The following is a 27,322-nucleotide window of genomic DNA, read 5'->3' as shown; positions in this document are numbered from 1 at the left end:
CCCCCCCCCCCCCCCCCCCCCCCCCCCCCCCCCCCCCCCCCCCCCCCCCCCCCCCCCCCCCCCCCCCCCCCCCCCCCCCCCCCCCCCCCCCCCCCCCCCCCCCCCCCCCCCCCCCCCCCCCCCCCCCCCCCCCCCCCCCCCCGGTGTTGTCCATGCGTCCAGGCAGCCGGGAGCCTGCCGTGCCGCCCCCGCTTGGCCAGCTCGCCGAAACCAGTTTCCCCAGTCGGGTGGCACTTTTACTGTGGGCAAGGCCTCGCCAGCTGAGGCAGCTTCATCCCACACCCATTTTGTTCTGTGGGCCGCACCCAGGCCGGAAGGTGCCTCACTTGTCAGGAATGCTGGCTCCTCCCAGCTTTACTCTGCATCTTCCTGCGGGGCTCCCCGCCTTCACCCCCTTCACTCCCCTTCACGCACGCCCCCACCAGCCTGGCTGTTTACAAGGAGACAACCTGAGATGCACATCAGTCACCTCCCTGGTGTCCCGTGTGGTGTGTATGAGAGCCGCCCTTGACCTCTGCCAGGCTATATCCGTGGGGTCCAGGCTGCTTGGGTTTTAAGCCAACTTGATGCCTTTGAATTGGGAATGAGTGTCAAGAGAGGCTCCTCAGTGGGCCCCTTGACATTTGGGGCGCAGCGTCACCCGGGGCAGACAAAGGGGGTTGTGTGAGTGGCAGGACGCTCGGGACTCTGGGCGTGGTGCCAGCGTGGTGGTCTCTGCAGAGCCCCGGAGCACCTGCAGGGCCTCTGGGGGCCGCTTGTTCCCACACTGACCCCGGTTCCGTCTGGGCAGCGAGGTCATTTCTGCCCGGATTAGATGCTTTTGTGGGTCCAGGGTCCTGACGCCGCGGTTTATGTTCTTTCTCTTCTGGGGCCTGGTTACCCGACAAGAAGGGATTTTTCTCTTCTCATACACGCTCTCCCAAGCTTGTGCCTGAGGAACCGTGGGGGCTTTTAAAAGATTTGTAGGAAAAAAAAAAGATTTGCAGAATTTACTTAATTTTTTAAACCAACTCCTGTACTTGTGAGAACTGTCTCTGTGGGTTTGGCCAAAAACTGGAGTCTTTTTCCAGTTGCTTTCCTTCTTGACCCTCCTTACCCCTTCCCTCCCCACCCCGTAGATACGTAGGATGTTCTGTGGGCAGCATCCATCATGTTTGGAGAGTATTTTTATTTTTCAAAGTACTGGGGATAGGGGTGACGTGGGGGCAGTGACAGAGTCAGGAAATCTGTAGGAAGGGGAGCCAGAAGGGATAGCGGGGTTGGCAGCAGTGGGGTGTGGAGACCCCTTCTGAGGGCACTCTGACAGCTGTTAGGAGAGGACCTCAGGAGGGGGTTGGGCCTGGGACCCTTCGCTCCTCCCTTCCCCGTTCTTCACCTGCTCGGTTGCCCCTGGGTCACACCTCTGGAGTCCAGAGCTTGTCACTGGTAGTTCATCTGGTGTCCCCAAGCCTGCCTGCGGGTCAGGGTCCTGGGGGCTGCCTCTGGTTTAGAACCACAGCCCTGTCCCCCGCCATCCACAGCCCGCACCCTCAGCTCACAGGCCATATCCGTAGGACTAGGACCCAGCCAGTGACCACAGGCCACTGTGCACCACTGCACTCGGGGGCAGATACTAGCCCGTGTGCCCCGAGGGAAACAGCCTCTGTGGTCCAGTAAGTTCCAGACATGCTCTAAAGTGGGGTTGCCCAGGCGTCTTGATGGGAAGACCTCTGGGAACTTCCATCAGAGCAGTGAGCGCTGTGAAGCCCCAGGGTGGGGATTTCCTCCCCTCATTTGACTGTAGACCCTTGTTGCTTTTTTTCTTAGAATTCTAGGTCCTTTGAGCACTTTGAGAAATACCAGCTTAGGGTTGTCCCTGTATCAGGGGCCGCTTGGAAATCCAGGGTCGGGCCCCCACCCAGGTTACACAAGAGCAGGTACAGTCTTTCTTGGGGGGGAGGGGGCGCTGAGAGGCAGCGGCCCCCACGGCCTCCCAAGGAAGGCCTCGCTCTGTTCCCATCCGCTGGAGCCAGCCCAGGGCCCTTGGGTATCACCTCTCACACTGGCTTCACGTTGGTTTTGGGGTTGGTTTGTAGGGAAGATGGGGAGTTGGAAGAAGGTGAGCTGGAAGATGACGGGGCGGAGGAGACCCAGGACACCTCCGGGGGACCCGAGAGGAGCCGAAAGGAAAAGGGGGAGAAGCAGCATAGTGATTCGGACGAGGAGAAGTCCCACCGAAGACTGAAGCGGAAGCGGAAGAAAGAACGGGAGAAGGAGAAGAGGAGGTCGAAGAAGAGGAGGAAATCCAAGCACAAAGTAGGTCCCTGAGGTGGCGCGGGGCCCCGGGGCTGGGCTCGCCTCGCAGGCCAGAGAGCACTCTTAATGGCAGGGCTTCTTCCTTCACTGAACTCGATAAGCACTTTTATTTCTCTTTAAAGAGTCGGTGGTTCATGCTCCACTGCCACCAAATGCCCCTAGGTGACATGTTTCATGGAGAGCCCGGGCCCTTCGGGCACATTCCGGCAGCGTTGGTCTCCGGGTGGCTCTGCCCGCAGCGTTCACGCTAAGTTGCCTCTTCTGCCCCCGCAGCGCCACGCTTCTTCCAGCGATGACTTCTCGGACTTCTCAGATGACTCGGATTTCAGCCCCAGCGAGAAGGGGCATCGCAAGTACCGAGAGTACAGCCCCCCGTACGCACCGGTGAGTACCCGCCTGGCAGGGGGCGCCTGGGGCCGGGAGGAGACGCCGGGCCGGGTCTGCTGAGCGCTTGCTCCTTGTGGCCACTCTTGCACCTCACGGTGCGTGGGCTGTAAGCCTGCAAGAGGAGATCCTGTTTTTATCCCCATTTCACAGGTGAGGAAAACAGAGCGGGGAAGGCAGCCAGGCCCCTGTAGGGCCAGCACTGGGGTTCTGGCCCAGTTGGCCACTGCTCTCCATTCGCCATGCCCTTAAGATTTCCCTCTTCTTCCCTTGGCCTTGGCAGGACTCAGGATGTCCCCCGCCCCCCAGAAAGCGGCTGATTTACCCCTGGCATAGCTGACCATTGTCCACTGTTGAGAAATGACCTGTGGTGGAAAATTAGCAGGGGGATGAAATGTTACAGGAGCAGATCTGCTCAAATGCCACAGAGTCAGAAGTCAGATGTTTATCCTGTTCTAACACTGGCTTAAAGGGGCATTTAAATGATTTGTTTGGTTTCTATACTGGTTTTTTTTCCCCCCAAGGCAAAACCAGTAAGAAAAAAATCAGTGTAGATTTTCAAGTTTTGATGAAAGTTGCTTTTAAAGCTTGTAGCTCTAAAACAATATCCCAGGTAGCCCGTGGCTCCGTATCCGTCCTGATGGAGAATTTAATTGTATGAGGTTGATGTGGATCTGCTAAGAGAGTAGACTGTAAACCTGACTGAGACAAGAAATGGAGGGCACACCCCAGCTTTGATTGAGAATTAGGGTTTGAGGCTTTTTTTTTCCTTAAAATTTTATTTTTAAGTAATCTCTGCACCCCACGTGGGGGTTGAACTCACAGCCCTGAGATCAAGAACTACGGGTACCACTGACTGAGCCCGCCAGGCACCCTGGGGTTGGGGTTTCTGAGATCTGCTAGCGTAGTCCTGTGTCTGTATACTCGTGTTCTGTATTTTCTCATAACGAGTGCAGACTTTTTTTAAATTATTAGTTTATATAGGCTTCATACCCAGCACAGAGCCCAACTTGAGGCTTGAACTCATGACCCTGAGATCAAGACCTGAGTTTCAGCTCAAGAGTTGGATGCTTAGATGACTGAGCCACTTAGGTGCCCCACGAGTTTGGGTCTTTTATATTAATAGAGTGTTTTTTAGAGCAGTTTTAGGTTTAATAGAAAATTGAGCAGGGCACCTGCAGCATTGAGTTCCATACTGAGCCTGGATGATCTGCCTGAAGTTCATCCTCTCTCTCCCTGCGCCCCTCCCCCTCCCCATAAATAAGACGAAAACTGAGCAGATAGTAAGTTTCCCTCCTCCCCCACCCAGTTTCTCTTATTAACGTCTTTTAAAAACATTTTTTTTAATGTTTACTTACTTTTGAGAGAATGTGAACAGGGGAGGGTCAGAGAGAGAGGGAGACACAGAATCCGAAGCAGGCTCCAGGCCCTGAGCTGTCAGCACAGAGCCCAACTCGGGACTTAAACTCAGGGGTTGTGAGATCCTGACCAGAGCCCAAGTCAGATGCTCACCTGACTGACCCCCCCCCAGGCGCTCCTCCCCTATTAACATTTTACATTCTTGTGGTGCATTTGCTGTGATTGATGAGCCAGAATCAATGACACGTGGCTATTAATCAAAGCCTGTGGCTTACATCTATGTCCCCCCTTTATGTGTCACAGTTCTTTTGTTTTTGACAAATGCTCACGTTATAGGATTCACCGTACACTGTCGTAAAAAAACAGTTTCAGTTCCCTAAAAATCCCCTGTGCTTTACCCCCTCCTTCCTTCCCGAGCCCCTGGCACCCAACAGCCTTTTCCTGTCTCTGTAGTTTTGCCTCTTCCAGAATGTCAGATAAGCGTTTAACTTTTTCAGATCCTTTTCTTTCACCTAACAGTATGTGTGTGTGGTGTCCCCGTGTCTTTCCATAGCCTGATGGCTCATGTCTTTTAACCGCTCACTAGTACTCCATTGTCTGGACCAACCGCAGTTTATCTACTGAAGACCGTCTTGGTGTCGTGTGTGTGTGTGTGTGTGTGTGTGTGTGTGTGTGTGTGTGTGTGTCTAACTTCATCCAGTATCTCTTGCATTTAATAGCTTTCTTGTTCAGTTGCCAAGTAGATCATTGATGGAATTCCAAGGCCCCAAGAAAATTTTGACCAAGGAGCACCCCTCTTGGGGCGCCTGGCTGGTTCAGTGGGTGGAGCCTGCGAAGCTTGGTCTCTAGGTTAAGTTCAAGCCCCATGTTGGGTGTTGAGATTACTTTTGTTTGTTTACTTACTTATTTATTTTTAAATGTTGATTCATTTCTGAGAGGGCACGGGGGAAGGGGGGCAGAGAGAAAGGGAGATAGGACCTGAGGCAGGCCCTGTGCTGAAAGCAGAGCCTGATGCAGGGCTCGAACTCAGGAACCGTGAGATCATGACCTGAGCCAAAGCCTGCCGATTAATTGAGCCCCCCGGGTGTCCCTAGAGATTATTTGAAAGAGAGAGAGAGATGGGTGCCCTTGGTGGCTCAGTCAGTTAAGTGGCAGATTCTTGATCTCAGTTCAGGTCGTGATTTCAGTTTCGTGAGTTTGAGCCTCACGTCAGGCTCTGCGCCTACCAGGCCGCCTCCCCAAATGAAACTGCGTGTACCTGGCCAGTAACCCTTTCCCTTTCCTCCCCGGTTCTTTGGGGATCGTGGGGTCTGTGTTTCTAAATGGCCCTTTCTGAAGAGCAGAAACCTCTGGGCCCACCGCCCTCTCTCGCTTGGCCAGGAGCCAGTGCCCCAGACTGGCTGGGGGCCGATGCATCAGTTAAGGGAGAGGCGGGGATCTTGGCGGTCCCAGGGGATGCAGGGCCCTGGGGCCACCTAATGCCCGCCCTCCACCAGTCCCACCAGCAGTACCCGCCGTCACACACCACGCCCCTGCCCAAGAGGGCCTACTCCAAGACGGACAGCAAAGGCTACGGCGTGTACGAGGGCTACGAGAACGAGCAGTACGGGGAGTATGAGGGCGACGAGGAGGAGGACCTGGGCAAGGACGACTACGACGACTTCACCAAAGAGCTGAACCAGTACCGGCGCGCCAAGGAGGGCAGCGGCCGGGGCCGAGGTGAGGCCCTGTGCCTGGGAGGGGGGAGGGGGTGCGCTCAGAGCAGACCTGCGGGCGCCGTGTTCCGGGCAGGGGTGAGCACAGAAGCAGGAGGGCTGGCCCCGCACACACAGGGCCCTGAGAAGAGGCCCCGGGCCGGGCCTGTGCTTGGGTGGGCAGGAGCCAGGCTGGCAGGAGGCAGGGCACGCCCTCATTCACCTCCTGCTCGCCTGGGACGGGCGAGAGAAGGGACAGCTGGTCCGATACGGGCCCGCGTAGCCGGCAGCTGGCTGCCCCAACCTCCGCCCCTCCTCCCAGCTTCCGTCCGCCAGCGAGGTGTGCAGCCTCTGAACCTTGGACCTGTGGCGGTTAGGAGGGTGGTGAGGGGTGATGGGTGCCAGAGCCCCAGCCTGGCATCTTAGAACCACCTCCCGCCCGCAAGAGTTTGCAGCCCACGGGGGCTCCCGGGACCTTCCAGCTCAGCAGTTCTTTGCCCTCTAAGGCCCGGCCTATCGTTAGAGTGGCTGCTCATTTCATTTTCTTGGCGAGTCTTTCCTGGACACCTCCCTGGACAAGCCCTGTTCTGGGGAGCACCTGATGGCTCAGGCAGTTGTGTCTGACTTCCCGTCAGGTCATGATCTCATGGTCCATGAGTTCAAGCCCTGCACTGAGCTCTGTGCTCACAGCTCACAGCCTGGAGCCTGCTTCAGGTTCTGTGTCTCCTCCTCTCTCTACCCCACCCCACTCATGCGCACACACAAGCTCACTCCCTCTCTCTTTCAAAGATGATTCAAACATTAAAAAAAAAAAAAGAAATATAATGCAAGCCACCGTAGAGTTTAGAGTTTCCTAGCAGTCATGTTGAAAAAGTAAAAGAAAACAGATGAGATTAATTTTAACAGTTTATTTTATCTACCTAATCTATTTCAAATCTTAGTCTTTAACGTGTTATTCAACCAGATAGATGTAGTATTTTATATTGTGTCTTTCTTTCTCTCTTTTTTAAATGTGTGCTGCAATTGTTTTTCTGTTAATCTTATTTTGAGAGGACGAGCAGCTGTGTGTGTGAGCAGGGGTGAGGAGGGCGGTAGAGAGAGAGGGAGAGAACCCCAAGCAGGCTCCTCGCTGAGCACAGAGCCCAATGTGGGCTCAGATCTCACAACTGTGGGATCATGACCTGAGCTGAAACCCAAGAGTCACCCTTGTCTCTTACCTTTTTTTTTTTTAAAGTTTATTTACTTAGAAGGCCAGCAGGGGAGGGGCAGAGGAAGAGGGAGAGAGAGAATCCTAAGCAGGCTCTGCACTGACAGCTCCAACCCATGAATCTCAAAATCAGGACCTGAGCTAAAACCTGAGTCTAGTGCTCAGCTGACCGAGCCTCCCAGGTTCCCCAGCCCTTTTTTTTTTTTTTTAATGACATTCTATAAACCCAGTGTGTGCTTCACTCCTGCAGCCTTGCTTAGTTCAATCTTGTTTCAGGGGCCCCGTAGCCACGAGTGGCTGGACGGTGAGTGCAGCTTTCAGGGGACAGGTGCCCCTGCGGCTGTGTAGTGAGCAGTGTAGCAGGTCCCATCCCAGCTGAGGGACCATGGGGCCATCTGCCTGGAGCTGCCAGGAAGGCTTGGGGAGGAGGAGGAGGAAATGACTGACCTCGGGGGCGGAAAATGGGCCGCTTCTCTTGCTGGGGGGGTCTGCTCACCATCTGATCGCTCTGCAGGCAGCCGAGGCCGTGGCAGGGGCTACCGGGGCCGAGGCAGCCGCGGGGGGTCCCGAGGCCGAGGCATGGGCAGAGGCAGCCGCGGAAGGGGCAGGGGCTCCGTGGGAGACCACCCGGAGGACGAAGACGACTTCTACGAGGAAGAGATGGATGTAAGCTTTCCTCCAGCCCCGGGGGGACATGGGGGGGCAGATGGGCGCTGTCAGGGGAACCCTGGAAAACAGTGGAGGAGAAGCGTTGGGCAGCCGTTCTCTGTGTTTCCACGTTCATTTCTTTTTTCGGAATAGAGGAAACCTTCACGTGGTTCCAAATTAAAAAGGCACCAAAGCCCCTGGCAGCCTAGTTCCCCTCCTGAGTGCCTTCTGGAATGTTGTATTCCTTTGTAGTCAGGTGCTTATTTATTCTTGCCCCCTCCACGCACGCGCGCACCCGCAGCTTTCACATTTGTTGCTCTGTCCCTGCCCAAGACCTTTCCCTGGCTGTCTGCTGTCACAGCCACAGCCATCTTGTGCAGGAGGCGTCCTGTGGGATTCACCTGGGCGGAGCGGGAGGAGTTAGTTGTAGGGGGTGTGCCAGAGGTTAGAACCACCCCCAGCTTAGGCTGTCGCGTGTAACGAGGGGGCCTAGGTGGGTGGCCCTGGGTGGGTCATCTGCCCTTCTGAATCTGGTGTTCAGCCAAATAAAAAGTCTTCAGGGTGCAGAGAGCACAGTTAGGGACAGTGCTCGTTCCCCGCCTGAGCCTGGCCTCTCCTTTCTGGAACCCTAGTATGGAGAAAGCGAGGAGCCCATGGGAGACGAGGACTATGACGAGTACTCCAAGGAACTGAGCCAGTACCGCCGCTCCAAGGATGGCCGGGGGCGAGGTGGGCAGGGGGCCCGGGAGGCGCGCCGGGTCGGGGGGCTCCTTCCAGCGGCTGCTGCCGGACCGGAATCCCGGGCAGAGGGCAGCAGGTGAGCGGCGTCTCTCTCCCCTGCAGGGTTAAATCGAGGCCGTGGCCGGGGTTCCCGAGGTCGAGGGAAAGGGATGGGCCGGGGTCGCGGCCGAGGCGGCAGCCGAGGAGGGATGAACAAGGGCGGGATGAACGACGACGAAGACTTCTATGACGAGGACATGGGCGTGAGTTGACCCTCCGTTCAGATCTGAGGTGTTTAGGCACAGCCTCCTCCTTGGGTTTTCCTTCTTCTTGAACGAGTTTTTTCTGAGGGCTGTGCTGTCCTTCCACTCACGTCCACGGGACCGAGGAGCACTCCTCAGCTGCTGTGGTGGCGGTGCTGCTGGGGGGACCCTTGTTTGTAAAGCCATGTCACTGTAGCCGCTCTGCAGTGCGGAAGGTTCTAGGTGCCCCATCCAGGCAGCCTGGAGCGTTCGCCCTCTGGGTGGTGGCTAGGCTCCGAGTGCCAGCGCTCCTGTCTGAGCGTCAGCGCCCCCTGCTGTGGAGCTCGCACGCCGCCGCCGCCGGGTGTAACGTACTGGTCCCTGCTCCTGTGACAGGAAGACGCTGCTGTCCAGGGACCGCTCCTCCCCACCAGCAGACTTCTGTCGCTCCCTCAGAACCCGCTTCCGCCAGCCTGCATCGTCCCCCCCACTCCTCCCTGCTCTCACTCTGTATTCCCAACAGGATGGCGGCGGGAGCTACCGGAGGAGTGACCATGACAAGCCCCACCAGCAGTCCGACAAGAAAGGCAAAGTCATCTGCAAATACTTCGTGGAGGGGCGGTGTACGTGGGTAAGGGGCCAGTGGATGGTGAGGCCTCTGGGAATGTTCTAGAAGCCACGCTAATAGGGGGTGGTGGCCAGGGAAGGGTAGAGGTAACTGCCTACCAAGAGATGCTTGGGAAAACACGGTTATAAAGATGTGATATGTTCTGGTGACGTTACTGAACTTCAGCGTCAGAGACGGAATTCCTAAGACGTCTAGATAAAAACGCAGGTGGGGTGAATCAGGCCGGCGCTGAAGCGCACAGCGGAGTTCATACCGGAAGACGGGCCGATGCCCACAGAGCTCGGAGGCTGTAACCCGCCGTGAGCTCAGCCAGCTTTGTGTGCGAGTGCGGTGGCAGCGGGCGCACACGGGCAGACACGTGCCTGGGAACTGCCACACCGCGCGTGCAGGTCTTCGGGGAAAATGTGTGTCTCAAACAAATACGTACGTGTGCAGAAAGTGCTATATGTGACAGTCCTGGCTCCCGGTAGTTTTAGAAGCTTGTGATTCACCCGAAGGGATAGGAGCAGCCACACCACAGGGTCAGGGGAAACAGCTGGAGGGCTGTCCGCGTGCGCGGCTCACCCGCGTGCCGAGTGCCGCGTGTGTCTGTGGATAGTGCGCTTCCAGCCTCGCTCGCTCGAACCTGCAGACGCCGTTCCTCTGAAGGGGTCAGTGCCCTGGTCAGTGGCACCCCGCAAACCCCGGCTCCTCCTTCCTTCCTGCTGTTAAGAACATCCGCCATCTTTGCGGTCCCATGTGGTGGTCGCGGGGGTCCCCAGGCATCCCAGCCAAGGGCTGAGAGGAAAGATAGGTGGAGGGATTCGGTTTTTCCCTAAATCAAAGCAGCACTGACCTCCCTTGGGGACATCAGCCTGTGCGTCATCGGCCAGGATGGCAAGGGAGGCTAGAGAACCCTACGTAGCCGGACGCGTTCTCCCCACACGAAACTGACTCGGGGTCAGGGAGGAAGAAGCGTGGCTGTCATGAGGCCAGTGGGGAAGGACAGTGGATACAGGCGGGAGGGGAGAGTAAAGACAACGCGGTGAGGGGCGGCCGAGCGAGTCTGCATTAACGGGGTCGTGGAGCGGGGAGGCAGAGCCCGAGGGAAGAACTTTTGAGGTGGTGGGAAAGCTCGGCTGTGAGCCCGCCCTGCCCTGTGTGCAAGTGGGGGAGGGTCCCTGCCATTCCTTGGTCCCTCCGTGTTTCAGCAGGGACAGAGGAGGACTTCCCGTTGCAGGTGGGCGCCATCGAGGGCCGCAGCAGGGCGCCCCTCACTCCTCGCCTCTCTTCCAGGGAGACCACTGTAATTTTAGCCATGACATTGAACTACCAAAGAAGCGCGAGCTGTGCAAGTTTTACATCACCGGCTTCTGCGCCCGGGCCGAGAACTGCCCCTACATGCACGATATCCTTTGGCGCTCCCACGCGGCCTGCCCGGCGACGGCGGCTGACCCGCAGCTCCCCTGCCGGCGCCGCGTCGGCCTCTCCGGGCGTCCGGTGTGCTTCACGCTTCCTGTCTGTCGTGTGGCGGAGCCGCCGTCCGTCTCCTGTGGATGCGTCTTGTTTTCGGGCACCCCCAAGGCTGCCTGTAGCACCCTCGTCTGCTCCCTTCCCGGGACTTCCCCCCTTGGCCATGTCACCTTGGGCAGATCCCCGGCCCAAAGCCCTCTGGAGCGAGAGTCCTGAGAAGCCGGGGTCTCCTCCTGGGTCTGCTGCCAGCGCGCTGTGCAGCCCTTGGGCGGGTCGCTTCACCTCTCTGGGTGTCCGTTTCCTCATCTCCAAAATGGGGGTGGATTCCGCCCTCAGGTGGGTTCCAGGACACGGTGATTTGCCTTAACGTGCCCGTGAACGTGACTTCCCGTGTAAGCTGTACCACACGACGGGGAACTGCATCAATGGGGATGACTGCATGTTCTCCCACGACCCCCTGACCGAGGAGACGAGAGAGCTCTTGGATAAGGTAACAACGTTTGGGGGTAACATGGGGCCACAGCTGCCTCCAGGGGAACAAGGAGGCGCGCCTTCCCTTGACCTGGCCCACCCTGCCCCCTGCCTTGAGCTGGAGCTGGGCCGCCTCAGGGAGGGAGTGGGGGGGGTCTGTGCACTCTTCCGCAGGGAGACCTGGGATGCTCTCCAGCCAGGGGGGTTTCTGCTGGGGGGGGGGCGCCGCTTACAAGGAACGTTGCTTGCAAACACATCTTGCGTGACTTAGCTATCTTTTAGAGAGAGCCCATGATGCACAAGGAGGAGAATGAGACTTGGGTGGGTTGTATTTTGATGGAAATGTCATATTTCCTCCCCGGGCTTAAGGATTCTGTAACACAGCAAAGTGCAGGCTGATGGGAGGTTCTCAGGAGGGAGCGGCATCTCCCGTGTGTGTCAGGCCTTCCTCCCCAGCCGGCCGGTGTAGGAGGCTCGTCTGAGTATCTGTTGTTCTCCCTGATGACGGGGGGCTCCGGGTTCCCGTCCATGGCTTCCTAACACACAAAGGGAACCCGGGTCCTTTCAGATGATGCTTTGAGACCATTTGTCGGTGTTTGAGGATGGAAAGGGTCGAGTCTGAGCAGCACGCGAGGCAGCTTCAGGAGTCTGTTGGTGCCCGCTGTTTCGGGTGGGGTCCAGGTCTGCCTGAGGGGTCAAGGGTGAGCACGGCACCAACAGAGCAAAAGCATGGGCAGTGCAGTGGGGACCATTCTCCCCTTACTAGGCCCTCTGGGAAACCTGGTACCCTAGGAGTAGGGTTTTGTGCCGCGCAGTCTCTGGAGCCTCTGTCTGTCTGACGGGTCGGGACGGGGCGGGGCGTGGGGAAGGCCGCGGCTTCCTCGCTTGCGCGGGAGACTGAGCAGGAACTCGCCGAGGCCCGCCCCCTGCTGGAGGCTCAGAGCCGGCGCTCTAGGCCAGTGCTGTCCAAGTAGGAACACAGCCGGGCCACCAGTGTCCTTTCCCCATTTTCAAGAAGCTACGTTCAAATGGGAAGGAAACCTACGAAACTTAATTTCAGACGGTTATCTTATTTAACTTGCTATGTCTGTGTTCAAAGTATTGTTTCAGCAAGTGATAATGAAAAACTTAAGATGTTTTGCATTATTGTCATTGCTGCTCCTGTGTCTCTGGAGTCTGCTGCTTATCTTCTACTTAGAGCCCCCTCCGTTTGCACCAGCTGCATCCAGCCTCCACAGCCAGGTGTGGCTGGCGACTGCCACCCTGCATGGCACAGCACTGAACGCCTTGTAAAAACCCACAGCAAACCAAGATGGGACTTTTCAGGTTCCAGCTGCAAACCTTTTTGAAAGCCTCAGTCTCCTCCGCAGTCTAAAACCCAAGTCTCAGTAGGTTAAAAATGAGTGTTGACGGGTGCCTGAGTGGCTCAGTCGGTTGAGGTTCCAACTCTTGATTTCAGCTCAGGTCATGATCTCAATGTAGGATCGAGCCCCACTTCAGACTCTGTGCCGACAGTATGGAGCCTGCTTGGGATTCTCTTTCTCTCTCCCTCTCTCTGTCCCCGCCCCCCCACATTTGTGCTTTCTCTCTTTCTCTGAAAATAAACAAACTTTAAAAAAAAAGGTGGTGGAAAAACCATACTAGAATTAAATTTGGATTGTCGGAAAATAAAACTTAAGATGAATTTTAAGAAGGACCTAGGTTACCCCTGATGAAGTCCTCAGGTCAGCCGTTCCTTCTGGCCCAAATAGAGCTGCACCTTGTCAGCCAGGGCTGGGGCCTGGGCCTTGGCCAGCCTCCCCTGGAATGTCTGCATTCTTTTTTTTTTTTTTCCTTTCTTCCTTTAGCTCTATTTTCCCACATTTTTTTTTCTTTGAACCATTTGGGGGTAAGTTGCTCACATTTTGGTTCCTTTTTTTTTTTTTTTTTGGTTTTTTTTTTTAATTTAACGGTTTTTATTATTTATTCTTGAGAGACAGAGACAGTGTGAGCAGGGGAGGGTCAGAGAGAGAGGGATATTGAGAGGGAGATACAGAATCTGAAGCAGGCTCCAGTCTCTGAGCTCGCTGTCAGCACAGAGCCCGATGCGGGGCTCGAACCCACAAACTGTGAGATCATGACCTGAGCCGAAGCCAGATGCTTAACCGACTGAGCCACCCAGGCGCCCCTCACATTTTGGTTCTTATCCTTACGTCCTTCCTCTCGCTGTTTTTACAGTGAGATTTGGCAAGGTATAGTTTGTAGCCAGTAAAACTCCTCCTGCTCAGTATAAAGTTCTAGGAGTTCTGACAAACACAGAGCCATGTAGCCATCCCAAAATGTAGATTGAGGGAATTCAGTCCTCCATTGCCCCTAAAACTCTGTGCCCCTGTAGAATCAATGCCTCTGGCGACCACTGCGTTTTCTGTCCCTGTAGTTTGTGTTTTTGAGAATATTCGATGAATAGGTGTGTCTAGCACATAGCTTTAAATATATGTACGCGTGTACATAACCTCCTGAACATGCTTTTTTTCACCGGGCCTGGCGCATTTGTTGAAAATAATGGTTGAGGATGGTTTATTGCTTAGTAGTATTCCGTTGTATGTGTGATCTTAAATTTGTCTAGTTCTCAACCAAAGATTTGGAAGGTTTCCAACGTGGGGCAGAAATTTAGGATTTTCTAGCCAACAGACACAAGCTGATTTCTTTGCCCTGGTGGGCCTTGGCTCGCATACGTTGGCATGTCTGCCCTTTGCCACCAAGAGGTTGCTTTGACTTCTGGAAACTCAGCCTCAGTCAAGACCCATCCTGTTGGGGGGCGGCGTCTTCCAGCTGGCCAGTAGGTTGGGACAGGTGACTCCCGCCCTGCGCGGGGCAGGAGATGGTGGTCGAGAAGCTGACGGTCCCTAGTGCAGGCAGTGCCCAAGGAGGTCCGAGCTCAGGAGGAGGCCTGCTCGCCGGGGAGCTCCAGTTCCTTCCATGAATCGTGAATCCAGCAAGTGCCCTGCACCTGCAGAGTGCAGGGCAGGTGCTGGCAGACCCAGTGAAGATGTCACCACAGCCTCGCTCCCCAGAGCTGATGGTCTGATGGAGGAAGGGACATTGGCTGGGGGTTCCCAACTGTTACATGGTACAGAGAAGCATGTCTGCTCTCCAGGGCCATCGGGCTGGTGGCAGGAGGTGACCCAGAGGCAGAGTGGCCCTAGGGCAGAGGAGGCAGCGCTTGCAAGGAGGGACGACAGGGTGTCTGGGTGTGAGCTCGGGAGGCCAAGGGAGTGTGGCCCTTTTGGTGGCCAGAGCTTGCCACCGTGTCCACAGGAGGGGAGGAAGCTGTGGTCAGGGTTGTTCCTGGTTAACGAGGTATGACCTCGCTGGGCTGTGCCTTCTGCCTGAGGGCGTTGAGTGCCACCGATGGGAGAATCTAGCTCTGTGATTGACATGTGCTAGGTCAGTGTGCAGCGGCTGGTGGGAGGGAGGCCAGAGGCCAGATAGGAGGCTGGGGCACAGTCCTGACTGGCGGCAGCGGGGCCCAGGGAAGAGGGCAGATGAGCCAATTGTGAGGTCCAGGCAGGAGCTCGGGAACAGGGTGTGGGAGCGAGACCCCAGATCCTGGGCTCCGGGTTCAGGAAGCAGGGGGTCCGTCATTCACAGAAGCGCATTTGTGGCCACTGGTGGAGGTGGCACGTGGGATGCAGTGTGACCGGGTGGAGCTGATCACCTGCACTCCAGATAGAGGGGTCTCCCAGCTCTGCGCTGGCACTAACTGCAGGCACTGGGGCGGGCAGGGCCTTGGGGGCAGGGAGTGGGGGGTGGAGGTAGTGTGAACAGCGTTGTCAGGGTGGCCAAAGCCGTAACTCTTTCATACCCCCCACCCCCGCACCCCTCACCTCTCCCACCCTCCCCTGTCCTGACGTTAGCCAGCTGTTCTCTGGAGCCCAGGGAACACAGGGGGAGATGCATTTGTCTGTTTTCCATGCTCATTTATGCAACAAAGGTGTGTCCGTTCCTGGTTTCTGCCAGGCACCGCCCTGGGCACTAGGGACATGGTGGCGAGGAGATGGGACCCGGGTATCGGGCAGAGCCTTATTGTACACCGGGATCGGGACAATGGAGGGAACGTGCAAGGAGCCCAGAGGCTCTGCATCAGGCTGTCACTTGTGGGAGGCCTGGTGAGGTGACAGCCTGCCGGCCACTAGATGAGTGGTAGGAAGTAAAGAGGAGAGGCACGTGCTGAGCAAGGGACACGGCACAGGCAGCAGCCGCGTGCTCCAGTGCTCGGTGCAGGAAGGGGAGGGGCCCCGGGGCCCAGCATGCAGTTCCTAACAGGGAGCCGCGAGAAGAGCGAGACCGGCTTCTGCTACCCACCCTCCCACCATTGCTGGAGGAAGGAGGGGGCAGAAGGGGATGTCTGGGGTGGAGCTGGGGCTGGGGGCCCGGATGCTCGCTGTTGGGACATCTCTGAGCCCCGCGTTAGGATTCACTAAAGCGTCTGTGCCGAGGTCCCTCAGGTGACCCAGGCTCAGTGGTTTGCTTGTGGTGGGGTTCTCCCAGGACCTTGCGCGTAGCCACGGTGGGCAGAGGCTGGAGAAACCAGGCACTAGCTTCCAAGAGTCCTTGCCCCGTGGAGTGACCAGGGCTGTGCCTAACTCCTGCGCTTGTGACAGCACTTGTGAAATGTCGTATAGCAGGGATGCACAAGAGACTCAGAGCCCAGGGTGGCGCCTCTGCCTGGCATGTGCCAAAATTCCAGAACCCCACAAGGAAAGGGTGTGTTTCAGCAGAAAGCACATTGTGTATATGAACAGTTTGAGCGCCGGACACAGGCATATTAGCTATAAAGTAGGTGACATGCTATAACATGGATAAACCTGGCAGAGGGTTTCTTTAAATGTTGTATTTATTTTTGAGAGAGCACAAGCGAGGGAAGGGCGGGGCAGGGGGGGTGGTTGGACAGAAGATCCGAATCAGGCTCTGCGCTGACAGCAGTGGGTCTGACGCTGGGCTCGAACTCCTGAACCATGAGGTCATGACCTGAGCTGAAGTCGACACTCAACCGGCTGAACCCCCCGGGCGCCCCGAACCTGGCAAACACGTTGAGTGAGAGAAGCCAATCACATAAGCTCCACCGCTTATGATTTAGTGAACTGTTCAGGGCAAGCAGATCACAGACATGGCCGACAGAGGAGTGGTGGCCAGGGTCCCGACGAGGGGGACGGGGGTGACTGCTAACAGGTATGGGGCCGCCTTTTGGGGTGGTGGGAAGTTGCGGAAGTAGACAGAGGTGGTGGTTGTACAGCCTTGTGACTGCTGAATGCCATTGAATTATACAGTTTAAAAGGAGAATAACAGGTGTCTTGGTGCAAACAGGAGTAGCCCCCCGCTGCCCCTCCCCCCCCCACTGGTCCCAGAGCAGAGACGATGGTGGTGTGGGATGATGACTTGTGTGTGCCTTATGCCTCGAGGGCCGCAGGGTCCTTGTGCTTAGCGTTCTCATCTCGAGAGTGCGGACGCCAGTCCCTGCCTCCTCCCGGTCCATCCCCGCTTTGCTCCCCCCGCAGATGCTGGCTGATGACGCAGAGGCGGGCGCCGAGGACGAGAAGGAGGTGGAGGAACTGAAGAAGCAGGGCATCAACCCCCTGCCCAAGCCGCCCCCTGGCGTGGGCCTCTTGCCCACCCCTCCCCGGCCCCCCGGTCCCCCGGCCCCGACCTCTCCCAACGGCAGGCCCATGCAGGGCGGCCCCCCGCCCCCACCCCCGCCCCCACCCCCACCTCCCGGGCCCCCCCAGATGCCCATGCCGGTGCACGAGCCGCTGTCCCCGCAGCAGCTGCAGCAGCAGCAGGACATGTACAACAAGAAGATCCCCTCCTTGTTTGAGATCGTGGTGCGGCCCACGGGACAGCTGGCTGAGAAGCTGGGCGTGAGGTGAGTGCCCAGGCCCCGGGCCCCCGGAGTCCGGCCGATGGTGCTGGTCTGGCGCCAGCCAGCGCCTCTATGCTGGGGGTCTGTCACCACGAGCCTGGTCTGGAGCCCTCTGTGACTGACCGCGTAGATGCCATCGTGTCTCCTTGAGGACGTGGCCACCGGGCATGCGCTCAGCCCCTCTCACAGGTGTTCTTTCTTCCTCCTAGGTTCCCTGGACCTGGAGGACCCCCAGGGCCGATGGGCCCTGGGCCCAACATGGGCCCCCCGGGGCCAATGGGGGGCCCAATGCATCCCGACATGCATCCCGACATGCACCCGGACATGCACCCCGATATGCACCCCGACATGCACCCCGACATGCCGATGGGCCCCGGCATGAACCCTGGCCCGCCCATGGGACCCGCTGGCCCCCCAATGATGCCCTATGGTCCTGGAGACTCCCCCCACTCTGGAATGATGCCCCCCATCCCGCCATCTCAGAACTTCTATGAGAACTTTTACCAGCAGCAGGAGGGCATGGAGATGGAGCCTGGACTCCTCGGGGACGCAGGTGCGCAGGGGCCTGGGTGGGGGCTGGGGCGCCGCTGCAGTTTGCACGGGGGCCTGTGGTCGGGAAGACCTGGGTGTTCTCCTCTGCCTGAGTCTCTGGAAGCATGACTCCAACTCCATCTCTGTCCCGTGCGTGGTTGAACGTGTTCAGTGACAGGATTCACCACCCTGCTGAGGTTGAAGAGAGCCCTGTGTTACTTGATTTCTTACAAATGTCACTTGCTGTGCCTGGAAGTCTGAGGGGCGGCTGTTCTGCCAACTGACCATCTTCCTTCCATCTTTCCTTCCTTCCTCGATGAAACGAGAACACGTCCCAGTAACCACTTAGGTGTCGGGCGGGTGCTGGCCAGCTGGTGGCGCTGCGGCCACAGGAGCTCACGTGTGCCTCCGGGAAGGCGGGGTGTGTGCTGTGCTGCCGGTGCCGAGCCTGAGCCTGAGCCCCGGTGCCGAGCCCAGGGAGCGAGCAGGGCAGCCGCGGGCCTTGCCCCAGCTGCATTTCTGTTCAGCGAAGCAGGCAGGAGATTCGCAAATAGATGCATACATTCGTTTCAGCTGAGGTCATTTCTCCAGAAAGTCAGGTGGAGAGCTTGTGGCAGACAGCCGGGGCAGAGGTGGGTTGGGAGCCGCTGTGCCATGTGGGGACAGCCAGCAGAAGCTTCTCTGAGAAGGGACTGTGAGCCAGAGTGTGCAGGGGTGGAGGCCAGGGAGGAGAGATCCCAGCCTGTTGGCTCGGTTGAGAAAACCGAGGGCAGCCGTGTAGCTTGGGAAAGGGAGGATGGGACAGAAGTCCCAGCGTGGGGACTCTGACAGCCCGTGTGAGGTGGCCTTGTTGGAAGAATGGAGGTAGTAGGGTATAAGCAGAGGCATTCGAGGAGGGTGGGCAGTCAGGGTAGGAATGGAATCAGGGAAGCTGCTGGAATGCTGTGGTGTCGTCCTGGGCAGAGTTGGCCGTGACGGGGCAGGAAGGAGTGGATTCGGAGGTAGCGCCACCAGCCTTCGCTCCTCCTCGGGCACGTGGTGAGGCACCGTCCCCGAGGCCGGGCGCCCTGCTGGAGGGAGCCAAGGGGTGGGTGCAGAGCACTTGGCTTTAGCCACCCTGCTAAGCAGTTGATGCCCGAGGGTCCCCGGGACGCGACCCGGGTGAGTCACAGGCGTCTCGGCGCCACGGAGCAGTGTGTGTGTGGCGAGGAGTGGGAGCTTTGGAAACAGTGACCTGTTCTCCAATGAGCAAAGCAGGCTGTGTGACATGCGGTGCCGGGGCTCCCACGGTCCCCCCTTTCTTTCGTGAACGTGCATGGAAAGAGGCCCGGTGCTGGTGCGCTGTTCACAGTAGGTGCCTCTGGAGTGCTTCACCCTAATTCCTGTTTCCAGAAATCTGTGCATCTACAGCACACCGCCCCATGGCGTTTACCGTATTTACAGTCGTACGGCCCACAGGTGATTAGCTCGCCGCCGTACGTGCCACGGCGACCGGACTATTCACGGCGTGCACCCAGCTCTGCGCTCAGCTCCTGCCCCACGCGCGGGCTTGCCCACGAAGTTCTGGGGCCAGAAGAGGGTGGCCTTTCGTTTGTTCCGTTATGTGCTTTGTGTGTGAAATATTTACAAGTCGTTTAAAGCTCTTGAGCTTAGTTTATATTAAGTTACAGATTATCCTCCTGGTAGCGCCGGCCACATTTCAGAGCAGAGGGCAGTGGTAACCTGGTCGTTTCGGAACATTGTACACGTGGGGCAGTGCTAACTAGACATTCTCCGAACACACACACACAGGCGTGCGTGCGCCGCCGTGTGCCCCAGGCCCCTGCCTGCCCTTCAGGAGTGAATGCGGAGCCTTGAGCCTTGCGCTTCCTGGGCGCCCCCGGCCCCGCAGCCTTAGGTGCTGCAGCGTGCTTGTGTACAGAGCTCAGGGCCCCGGGAGGGAGGAGGAATCCGCCTGTGAGCCTCTGGATTGACGCGTGGCCATCACAACATTTTGGTTCTTTCCTTCTATTTATAAATCTTTGGTCACTGAGATGCAATGTTTTTCTTTTCTGATTACAAGGAAACCTTGAAAAGGGCGCGTGTGGCTGGCGTAGTCGCCAGAGTGTGTGATTCTTGATCTCGAAGTTGTGAGTTGAAGCCTCGTGTTGGGGGTAGAGTGTACTTAAATAAATAAAACTTAAAAACAAGGAAAAAGGAACCCGTAAACTGAGTGCCCCTCACTGGTAATTAGAACAGATCAGAAGCATATGGGGTCGGAAGTAAAAGAGCCTTCGGCCCCTCGCTCCCAGAGGACCGTTTTCTGTGTGTCTGCAAAATGTTTTCATTGCATTTTACAAACATCTGTGCGACGTTCCGTCCTGTCTTCACTTCATGAGCATTTGCCCGCCTGCATCACTAAATCGTGCTGTGAACCCCATTTTCAGTGGCCACATCCTGGGTGGGGATACCCCTGTTGGCTGCTCCGCTCCCTCCTATTGGGCCTTCTGTGGGGACCCTCCTGGGGAGGGTAGGAAGGGATGAGTTGCACATTGTCACCCATTGCCATCTGGGGGGAGGTTGTCCAGCTCAGGGCGCCCAGGTGGGCTGGAGCTGGTGCCATAAGGCCCTTCCCGACGCGAACCCTCGGTTCTTCCCTGCCACAGAGGACTACGGGCACTACGAAGAGCTGCCGGGGGAGCCTGGGGAGCACCTCTTCCCCGAGCACCCTCTGGAGCCCGACAGCTTCTCTGAGGGAGGGCCCCCAGGCCGGCCGAAGCCGGGCGCCGGTATCCCCGACTTCCTGCCCTCAGCCCAGAGGGCCCTGTACCTGAGGATCCAGCAGAAGCAGCAGGAGGAGGAGGAGAGAGCGAGGAGGCTGGCTGAGAGCAGCAAGCAGGACCGGGAGAATGAGGAAGGCATGTGTCCTCCCCAGGGGCAGGGGCTTCCCCTGACAGGCACAGGCTCCCCCTGGGCCGCTTGTGCAGTGGACAGGTGGGGAAGGCCTAGTGGGTTTTGTGTCGGAAAGGAGCTCATGGCCAGAGAGGACCCCTGCCCGGGGCCGTGAAGCCAGGATGGAGCTGCTGTGTTGCATGCCCGTGAGAAAATTGGAAGTCAGGGCTGCCCTTCGGTATCATGGGGGTCGAGAGAGACCCTGATCCCATCAAGGAGGGAGGTGGGCTGGTCCCTGGAGAAGACAGCAGCCAACAGGATTTCCCTTCTGAGCTCTTAGAGAGGAGGCTGAGAGATGTCACAGCCCTCCTGTCCCAAGCCCATGTTCTCAGGAAGTCAGCAGACGACAGCCAGTCGCTGACATAAACCAGGCGTAAGCACAGTCACAGCTGCCAGGTCATTCAGTGCCACACAGCAGATCTGATGGCATCCAGCCCAGGAGGAAATGGGGCGGACAGATGGTGTCTAGAGCCAGGAGCTGGAGCCTGGGAGCAGGTGGGGACACGTGGGAAGAGGGGACCACCCTCTCCCTTAGGGGCTCCGGTGTCACCTGCCTAGAAGTTTGCACTTCGGCCAGTTTCTGAATCTGCCCACCTGGCCCCGTCTCTTACCAGCCGGTGACTGCCCCTCACTGGGATATGGTAACGCGCCCAGGGGCCTGGGGGCCAGGGTCTGTGAGCCCCGGGTGCGGAGGGAGTGGAGTCAGTGCTAGCTGCTCTCAGGTGCCCAGAGCAGGGCCTGCCATGCTGGGACCCGAGCTCGCGGCAGGTGAGCATGGGGAGGATGAGGGTCCTGAGCTCAGTCCCTGCTCTGCCCTCCATCTCAAGGTACTGTCCACGCCTCCGCTATCTCATCTGTCACATGGGCGTGGTAACAGCACTGCCTCCGGGGGTGGTCTGAGAAGTACTAAAGTAGAGCACGTGGGGAAAGAGCCAGAGACCGTAGCCACTGACCTGCCAGGCTCGGCGCCCGGCCCGCCTGGGTTTCGTGGCTGTTGGTAGCAGCCCGTGGAGGGAGGGCGTCTTAGGAAAGGAGAAGCTGAGGTTCTGAGAGGTAAGAGGCAGAGGAGCCACCCACCCAGCGGGCTGCTGTGGGCTCTGCGGACGGGGGCAGTGGCAGTGGCCACTCATCTTCCTGTGCCTCTGTTCTTGCTCAGGTGACACCGGAAACTGGTACTCCAGTGATGAGGACGAGGGTGGGAACAGCGTCACCTCCATCCTGAAGACCCTGAGGCAGCAGACGTCCAGCAGGCCCCAGGCTTCTGTCGGGGACCCGAGCAACAGTGGGCTGGGGGACCCCCGCCTCCAGAAAGGACACCCCACAGGAGGCCGGCTGGCCGACCCTCGCCTCAGCCGGGACCCCAGACTCACCCGCCACACCGAGCCTTCCGGCGGGTCTGGCTCAGGAGACGCTGGGCCCTCCGACCCCCGGCTGGCCCGCTCTCTGCCCGCCCCGAAGCCCGACGGCGGCCTTCACTCCAGCCCCGCAGGCCCCAGCAGCTCCAAGGGGTCTGGAGCACCCTCTGTGGAAGAGGAGGAGGGGGAGCGGGCCCTGCGAGAGAAAGCCATGACTATCCCCCTGGAGCCGCTCCCTGGGCCCCCGCTGCGGGACCCGCGGTCACAGCTGCAGCAGTTCAGCCACATCAAGAAGGATGTGACCCTGAGCAAGCCGAGCTTTGCCCGAACTGTGCTCTGGAACCCCGAGGACCTGATCCCCCTGCCCATCCCCAAGCAGGATGCGGTGCCGCCTGTCCCTGCAGCCCTGCAGTCCATGCCCGCCCTGGACCCCAGGCTGCACCGCGGCACTCCCCCGGGGCCTGCCAACCCCCGGCAGCGCCCCAGTGCTTCCACAGACCCTGGCACCGCTGGCTCCAACCTGCCCGACTTTGAGCTCCTCTCTCGAATCCTCAAGACTGTCAATGCCACAGGCCCCTCGGCGGCCTCTGGCTCCGGCGACAAGCCCAGTGACCCCCGGGTGCGGAAGCCACCCACCGACCCTCGGCTCCAGAAACCAGCAGACTCTGCTGCCTCCTCCCGGGCTGCCAAGCCTGGCCCCGCCGAAGCAGCCTCTCCTGCCGCCAGCCCCAGTGGGGAGTCATCGCCCCCAGCCACCGCCCCTTACGACCCCCGAGTGCTGGCCGCAGGCGGGCTGGGCCAGGGCAGCGGGAGCGGCCAGAGCAGCGTGCTGAGCGGCATCAGCCTCTACGACCCCAGGACTCCCAACGCCGGGGGCAAAAGCGTGGAGCCGGCCGCTGACACGGGCGTCCAGCCCAAGGGCCCGGATGGCAACGGCAAGAGCTCGGCAGCCAAGGCCAAGGAGCCCCCGTTCGTCCGCAAGTCCGCCCTGGAACAGCCCGAGCCCGGGAAGCCCGGTGCAGACGGGGCCACCGCCACGGCCACAGACCGATACAACAGCTACAACCGGCCCCGGCCCAAGGCGGCCTCGGCCCCCGCCGCCACGCCGGGCGCCCCGCCACCAGAGGGCGCCCCGCCCCAGCCTGGCGTGCACAGCCTGCCGGTGCCCGCGCTCTTCGGGACTGTGAGACAGACGCCCAAGGCAGGCTCTGGAAGCCCGTTTGCCGGCAACAGCCCAGCCCGTGAGGGCGAGCAGGACGCGGCATCCCTGAAAGATGTTTTTAAAGGCTTTGACCCCACTGCCTCCCCATTTTGCCAGTAGTGTTAAGCAGGAGTCCAGCGCTCCCCGCACCCCACCCTTCCCAGGGCAATATTTAAGGGTAGCAGCCAGAGTTGGGAACTTGGGGGGAGGGGGATTCTGGGTGGATTTTCTCCCCTTCTCCCCTTTTCTTTCTCACTCCTCTCTCTCTTCTCTTTTTCTCTCTTTCTTTTTTAATAGTGCTTTCTTTGCAACATATAAATTGTATATAACCATTTGCAGTCCGTTCTGGTCCGTGCTGCAGGGCTCCCAGGCTCCCACCAAGGAGACCTCCTTGTGCACGTGAACAGTCACAAGTCCCCGGGCCTCTGCCCCAGGCTCAGTTATCAGGGACTCTGAAGGCTGGAGCCCCAGTCTGGTGGCTGGTGGTCCAGTGGGTTTTCTGGGCAAAGCCGGACTCCTCCTCCTCTCCTGTCCCCCGCCCACACCCCAGGACAAAGGGAACAGTAGGTGTCAGAAGGCACTGAACGCTGCTCACCCTGTATGAGCAGGCAGAGAGGAAGCCGAGACCGTGGGTAGAGCCTGTGTTGAAGCAGGTCCAGGTGTTTCTAGAACCGCATACCCCCCTGCAGTACGCCAGCCCTGATGCCCCACCTCTGGGGCCCGAGGAAGGAAGGAAGGAATTGGAAAGACAGGCGCAGAGCCCTCGGAAGCCGTCTGGGCTGGGAGAACCCCAGCCGACTGTGCTCCCCTCTCCTGTGGATTCGTACGCTGGCCTCCCTGCTGTCCTCCGTCCAGAGTTCGTCCTCAGGCCCGTGCCCTCCGCCCGCATCAGAAGACTCCAGGGTGAGAGATGGACCTAGAGGTGGCAGGGCTGGTGTGGGGCGGCACCCCCCGAAAGCTGCCTCCAGGAGGCAGACCACGTGTTCTCCGTCAGTATTAGCTCCTGTCTTGTCCCGGTGTGGCCACGCCATCCTCCCCTCAGGCCGGGGTCTTTCCTGGGCCTCCGAAGCCAGAGCACCCAGTGTGTTGGTCCCAGCTCCTCTGGGGACAGCTCAAGGATCCGTGGCATGGCCGCTCCGCCAGGCTCCCAACAAAAGCCCCGGGGCGGGGGGGGGGGGGGGCGAGGTTCTTGGCCAAGTGTTTCCGTTCTCTGCTTGCTTGGAACCCCCTCCACCGTGTCTGATGTAGGGCCTGTGGTTTTGGTGTGTTTGCTTTTCTTCCCAGCTAATGGGTGCACGGGTTCTGAGGCGTGTCACAATGCTGGATTTTAGGGGCTTGAGGAAAGGGCAGGGGACTAGCCAGGGCAGGGCAGGGCAGGGGGCCGCTCGGCCTTCACGAGAGGGCTGGCAGGACCCCCGCTTGCGGGTGGAGGGCGCAGAACCGGAAGCCTGCCTCCTGCTCCCATCTTCCGGCTGAGCCGGAAGATGGGAGCAGAGACACTAGCCTGGGCGCCCCCCACCTGCCCCAGGACCCGGGCTGAGGTCCAGCCTCATCCACGGAGCTCCAGGAAAGGCCCACTCCGTGGATGTGGCCTGGGGCAGCCAGCCTGTGGCTCTGGGGTCCTTCCTCCCTGTCCACAAGCACGTGCCGCCTCTTGCCTTGCTCTTGGCCCGTCACCCCAGCTGCCTTGCTGCGGGCCCTCATCCCTTCCTTGCTGATGGTGAGGAAGCCTGGTGGTCCGGCCAGAGGGCCCCCTCCCACCGTCTTGGGGTGTGCGGTGAGCGAGGCTCCTCCCCCAAACCCTCTCCCCCGGAAGGAAGCCCGTTGTCAAGTTTGGGGCCAGAAGCTCAGGTGGGAAGAGGCAGCCCCCGGGGACGGTGCGCCGTGATCAGGTTGGTTTGGTTTGTCTCTGTCTTTTTTGTTTTGTGGTTTTTAAACAATCATTAGTGAGATTTTTCTTCAGCCTCCAGTGTTGGCCTTGAAGCAAAGGGCCGCAGCCCTCGGTGTCTGTAAAGTAAGAAAAGACACACAGTGTGGCTGTGGGGTTTTTTTCCCTCGCTCGCTCGCTCTCCCTCCTTTGAGAATTTTCTTTTGTAAAAGCAAAATTAAATACTTTTTTAAAACCGAAATCTGTGGATGAATTAGAAGCTGGAAGCCTCCTCTAGGAGTATTCAGCCTAAGAACCTCACGGGACTATGAATTCCCCCCGAAATTTTCATTTGCCATAAGGCCAAGCTTTTAAAAACAAAACGTTCTCTAACCAGGATTGTAACAAAAGTGTAAATACTGCTTCAGAGTTGAAGGTTGATGGTGCAAATATGTATATAATGGACCGTATTTTTACAATGATCATCGCATGACTCCCAGCTCCCTTTTTGTACTCATCTGTCTTCCAGAAATGTCACCTGCCCTTCCTCCTGTGGTCTCTTAATCCAATAATTGTATTACTGCCATTAAAGGATGCAGTTATTTTAAAAATCCTGCGGTCTTGCCTCTCTGTGCCGCCCCCTCCATCCCTCGCCCCTGGAATGACGACCCCTGGGTGGGGTCTCACAGTGGCCGGCCCCCAGGGGGACCTTGTGGTGACCTCACGCGATCGGGGCTCTGAACAGCTTTCCTTAGCCGTCGGGCCGACGGGTCACTACAGACCGAATGTGTCCATCTCCTCAAAATTCCTAATTTGACACCTGTTCTTCCTCCCCCGCCGCAGCCGCCGTGGGTCGGGGAGCTGATGAGTCCGGAGGGGGGTGGCCTTGCACCGGTTGCCGGTCTAGGCCCGACCTGTAAGCTCCAAGTTCCTGTCACAGCCTCAGGATGCAGTCTTTGAATTTCTTCCAGTTCATCCATTATTGAGCAAGGTTGATTTCCCCTGCAACTCGAAACTCCCGACTCCACTGGCTTCAACAGCCAGTCCAGCCTTTCTGGAACAGGGCAGTTCTGGGTTGGCCAGCTTTGGAGTGAGTTGTCAATAAACACAGGTCCTGCCGGTTTTCAGACTACTGGTCCCCCTGCCGCCTTGGTGATTGCAAGACAGCCATAGCGCGCCTGCACCTCGGCCACGTGTGGGAGCAAGGAGACCTCCTGTCCCGCGAGGATCAGATTGTGCGCCCCTCCATGCGCTGGTCCCAAGGAAGGGGGAACAGAAGGCTCCTGTTTGATCCTTAGGACTCACCAAAGACCCAGCCTCCTGAGGCTGAGCCCGCAGACCCCGCAGGGCTCTGTAAGGCGGGAGGAGGCACACGCCCAGGGCGCCCCAAGTCCTGCGCACTGGGGTCCTGCAAAGGGAAGGGAGAGGGTCCCTGGGTCAGGTTGGCTCGAAGGCGGTTCCTGGGTGCCACAGACATGGGCAGGGAAGAATCTGGAGTGTATTCAATTAAGGGAGTGACTGGATCACCAGACGGGAGCCTAGAATCTTCTTTCTCATGGGTATAGGAAATAGATCAAGCCTGGTGGGAAGACAAAGCAAGCAGAGCAGGGAGCGGGGGCTGATGGCAGACCTGAGACTTGGGGGGTAGACCAGAGCTGGGCGCAGTCACACAGGTAGGTGACCGCGAGGGCTCGGAGAGCATGTCTGGGCAGCCGGGTGGAGGGCAGAGGTGGCGCCGCGGAGGAGGTGGTCTGGGAGGGGGCCCACGGCAGCTGTGGGCCAGCCCTGGACGTGGGCTGTGGGTCCCCTGTGCGGAGCTGCTCAGTTGAGCTGCAGGAACGGAAGGCGTCTGCAGATGTGCAGGGAGCCCTGAGAGTGGCTGTGGGAGGAAGAAACGGAGCCTGAGGACAGAAGGGGCCGGTGAGCAGCGGCTGGCTGGTGAGGCCAAGAGCCGTGTCGAGAGCCTTCCATTTTGAAGGGTTCCTGGGGCATTAGGACCAGCACCTGACGCCCCCCTGCCCCCGCCACCTAATTCCGCAGGTGTGGACATCAGTTCGTTCCCACAGTTCCCCCCTCTCCACCGTCCATCTTATTTGGACGCATTTCAAAACAACTTGCAGACATCAGAACACAGAGTTCAATATTCACCATCCTTTTTTTTAATGTTTATTTTTATAGAGAAGAAGAGCATGAGCAGGGGAGGGGCAGAGACAGAGGGAGACAGAATCCGAAGCAGGCTCCAGGCTCCTGCTGTCAGCACAGAGCCCGACTTGGGGCTCGAACTCATGAACCATGAGATCATGACCTGAGCCGAAGTCAGACTCTTAACTGAGTGAGCCACCCAGGCGCAGCCCCCCGACTTTTTTTTTTTTTAATCTTTTTTTTTTAATGTTTTATTTATTTTTGATACAGACAGAGACAGAGCATGAGAGGGGGAG

General features: G+C 58.4%; 1 protein-coding gene across 5 annotated transcripts in view; it reads left to right on the top strand.

Annotated features, from left to right (window-relative positions):
- The window catches only part of ZC3H4 (zinc finger CCCH-type containing 4), a 40,050-nt gene extending 14,555 nt beyond the window's left edge, over positions 1-25,495 (top strand). For 4 of the 5 annotated variants that reach the window (XM_029926452.1, XM_029926455.1, XM_029926454.1 and 1 more), the window contains 13 exons: positions 2,076-2,295; positions 2,569-2,679; positions 5,535-5,757; positions 7,454-7,605; positions 8,220-8,316; positions 8,431-8,570; positions 9,073-9,180; positions 10,453-10,564; positions 11,010-11,119; positions 16,638-17,002; positions 17,209-17,552; positions 20,176-20,427; positions 21,618-23,137. In XM_029926452.1, the coding sequence (XP_029782312.1) occupies positions 2,076-2,295; positions 2,569-2,679; positions 5,535-5,757; positions 7,454-7,605; positions 8,220-8,316; positions 8,431-8,570; positions 9,073-9,180; positions 10,453-10,564; positions 11,010-11,119; positions 16,638-17,002; positions 17,209-17,552; positions 20,176-20,427; positions 21,618-23,137 (3,754 nt within the window). Of the gene's footprint in view, positions 1-2,075; positions 2,296-2,568; positions 2,680-5,534; positions 5,758-7,453; positions 7,606-8,219; positions 8,317-8,430; positions 8,571-9,072; positions 9,181-10,452; positions 10,565-11,009; positions 11,120-16,637; positions 17,003-17,208; positions 17,553-20,175; positions 20,428-21,617 lie in introns of all 5 variants that reach the window. The other variant, XM_029926453.1, reaches the window with a different exon arrangement.
- Positions 25,496-27,322: the final 1,827 nt, after the last annotated feature.

This window comes from Suricata suricatta, chromosome 16 (assembly GCF_006229205.1).
Source record: "Suricata suricatta isolate VVHF042 chromosome 16, meerkat_22Aug2017_6uvM2_HiC, whole genome shotgun sequence".
NCBI classification, from domain to species: domain Eukaryota; kingdom Metazoa; phylum Chordata; class Mammalia; order Carnivora; family Herpestidae; genus Suricata; species Suricata suricatta.
This window is presented reverse-complemented; position numbering and strand designations above follow the sequence as displayed.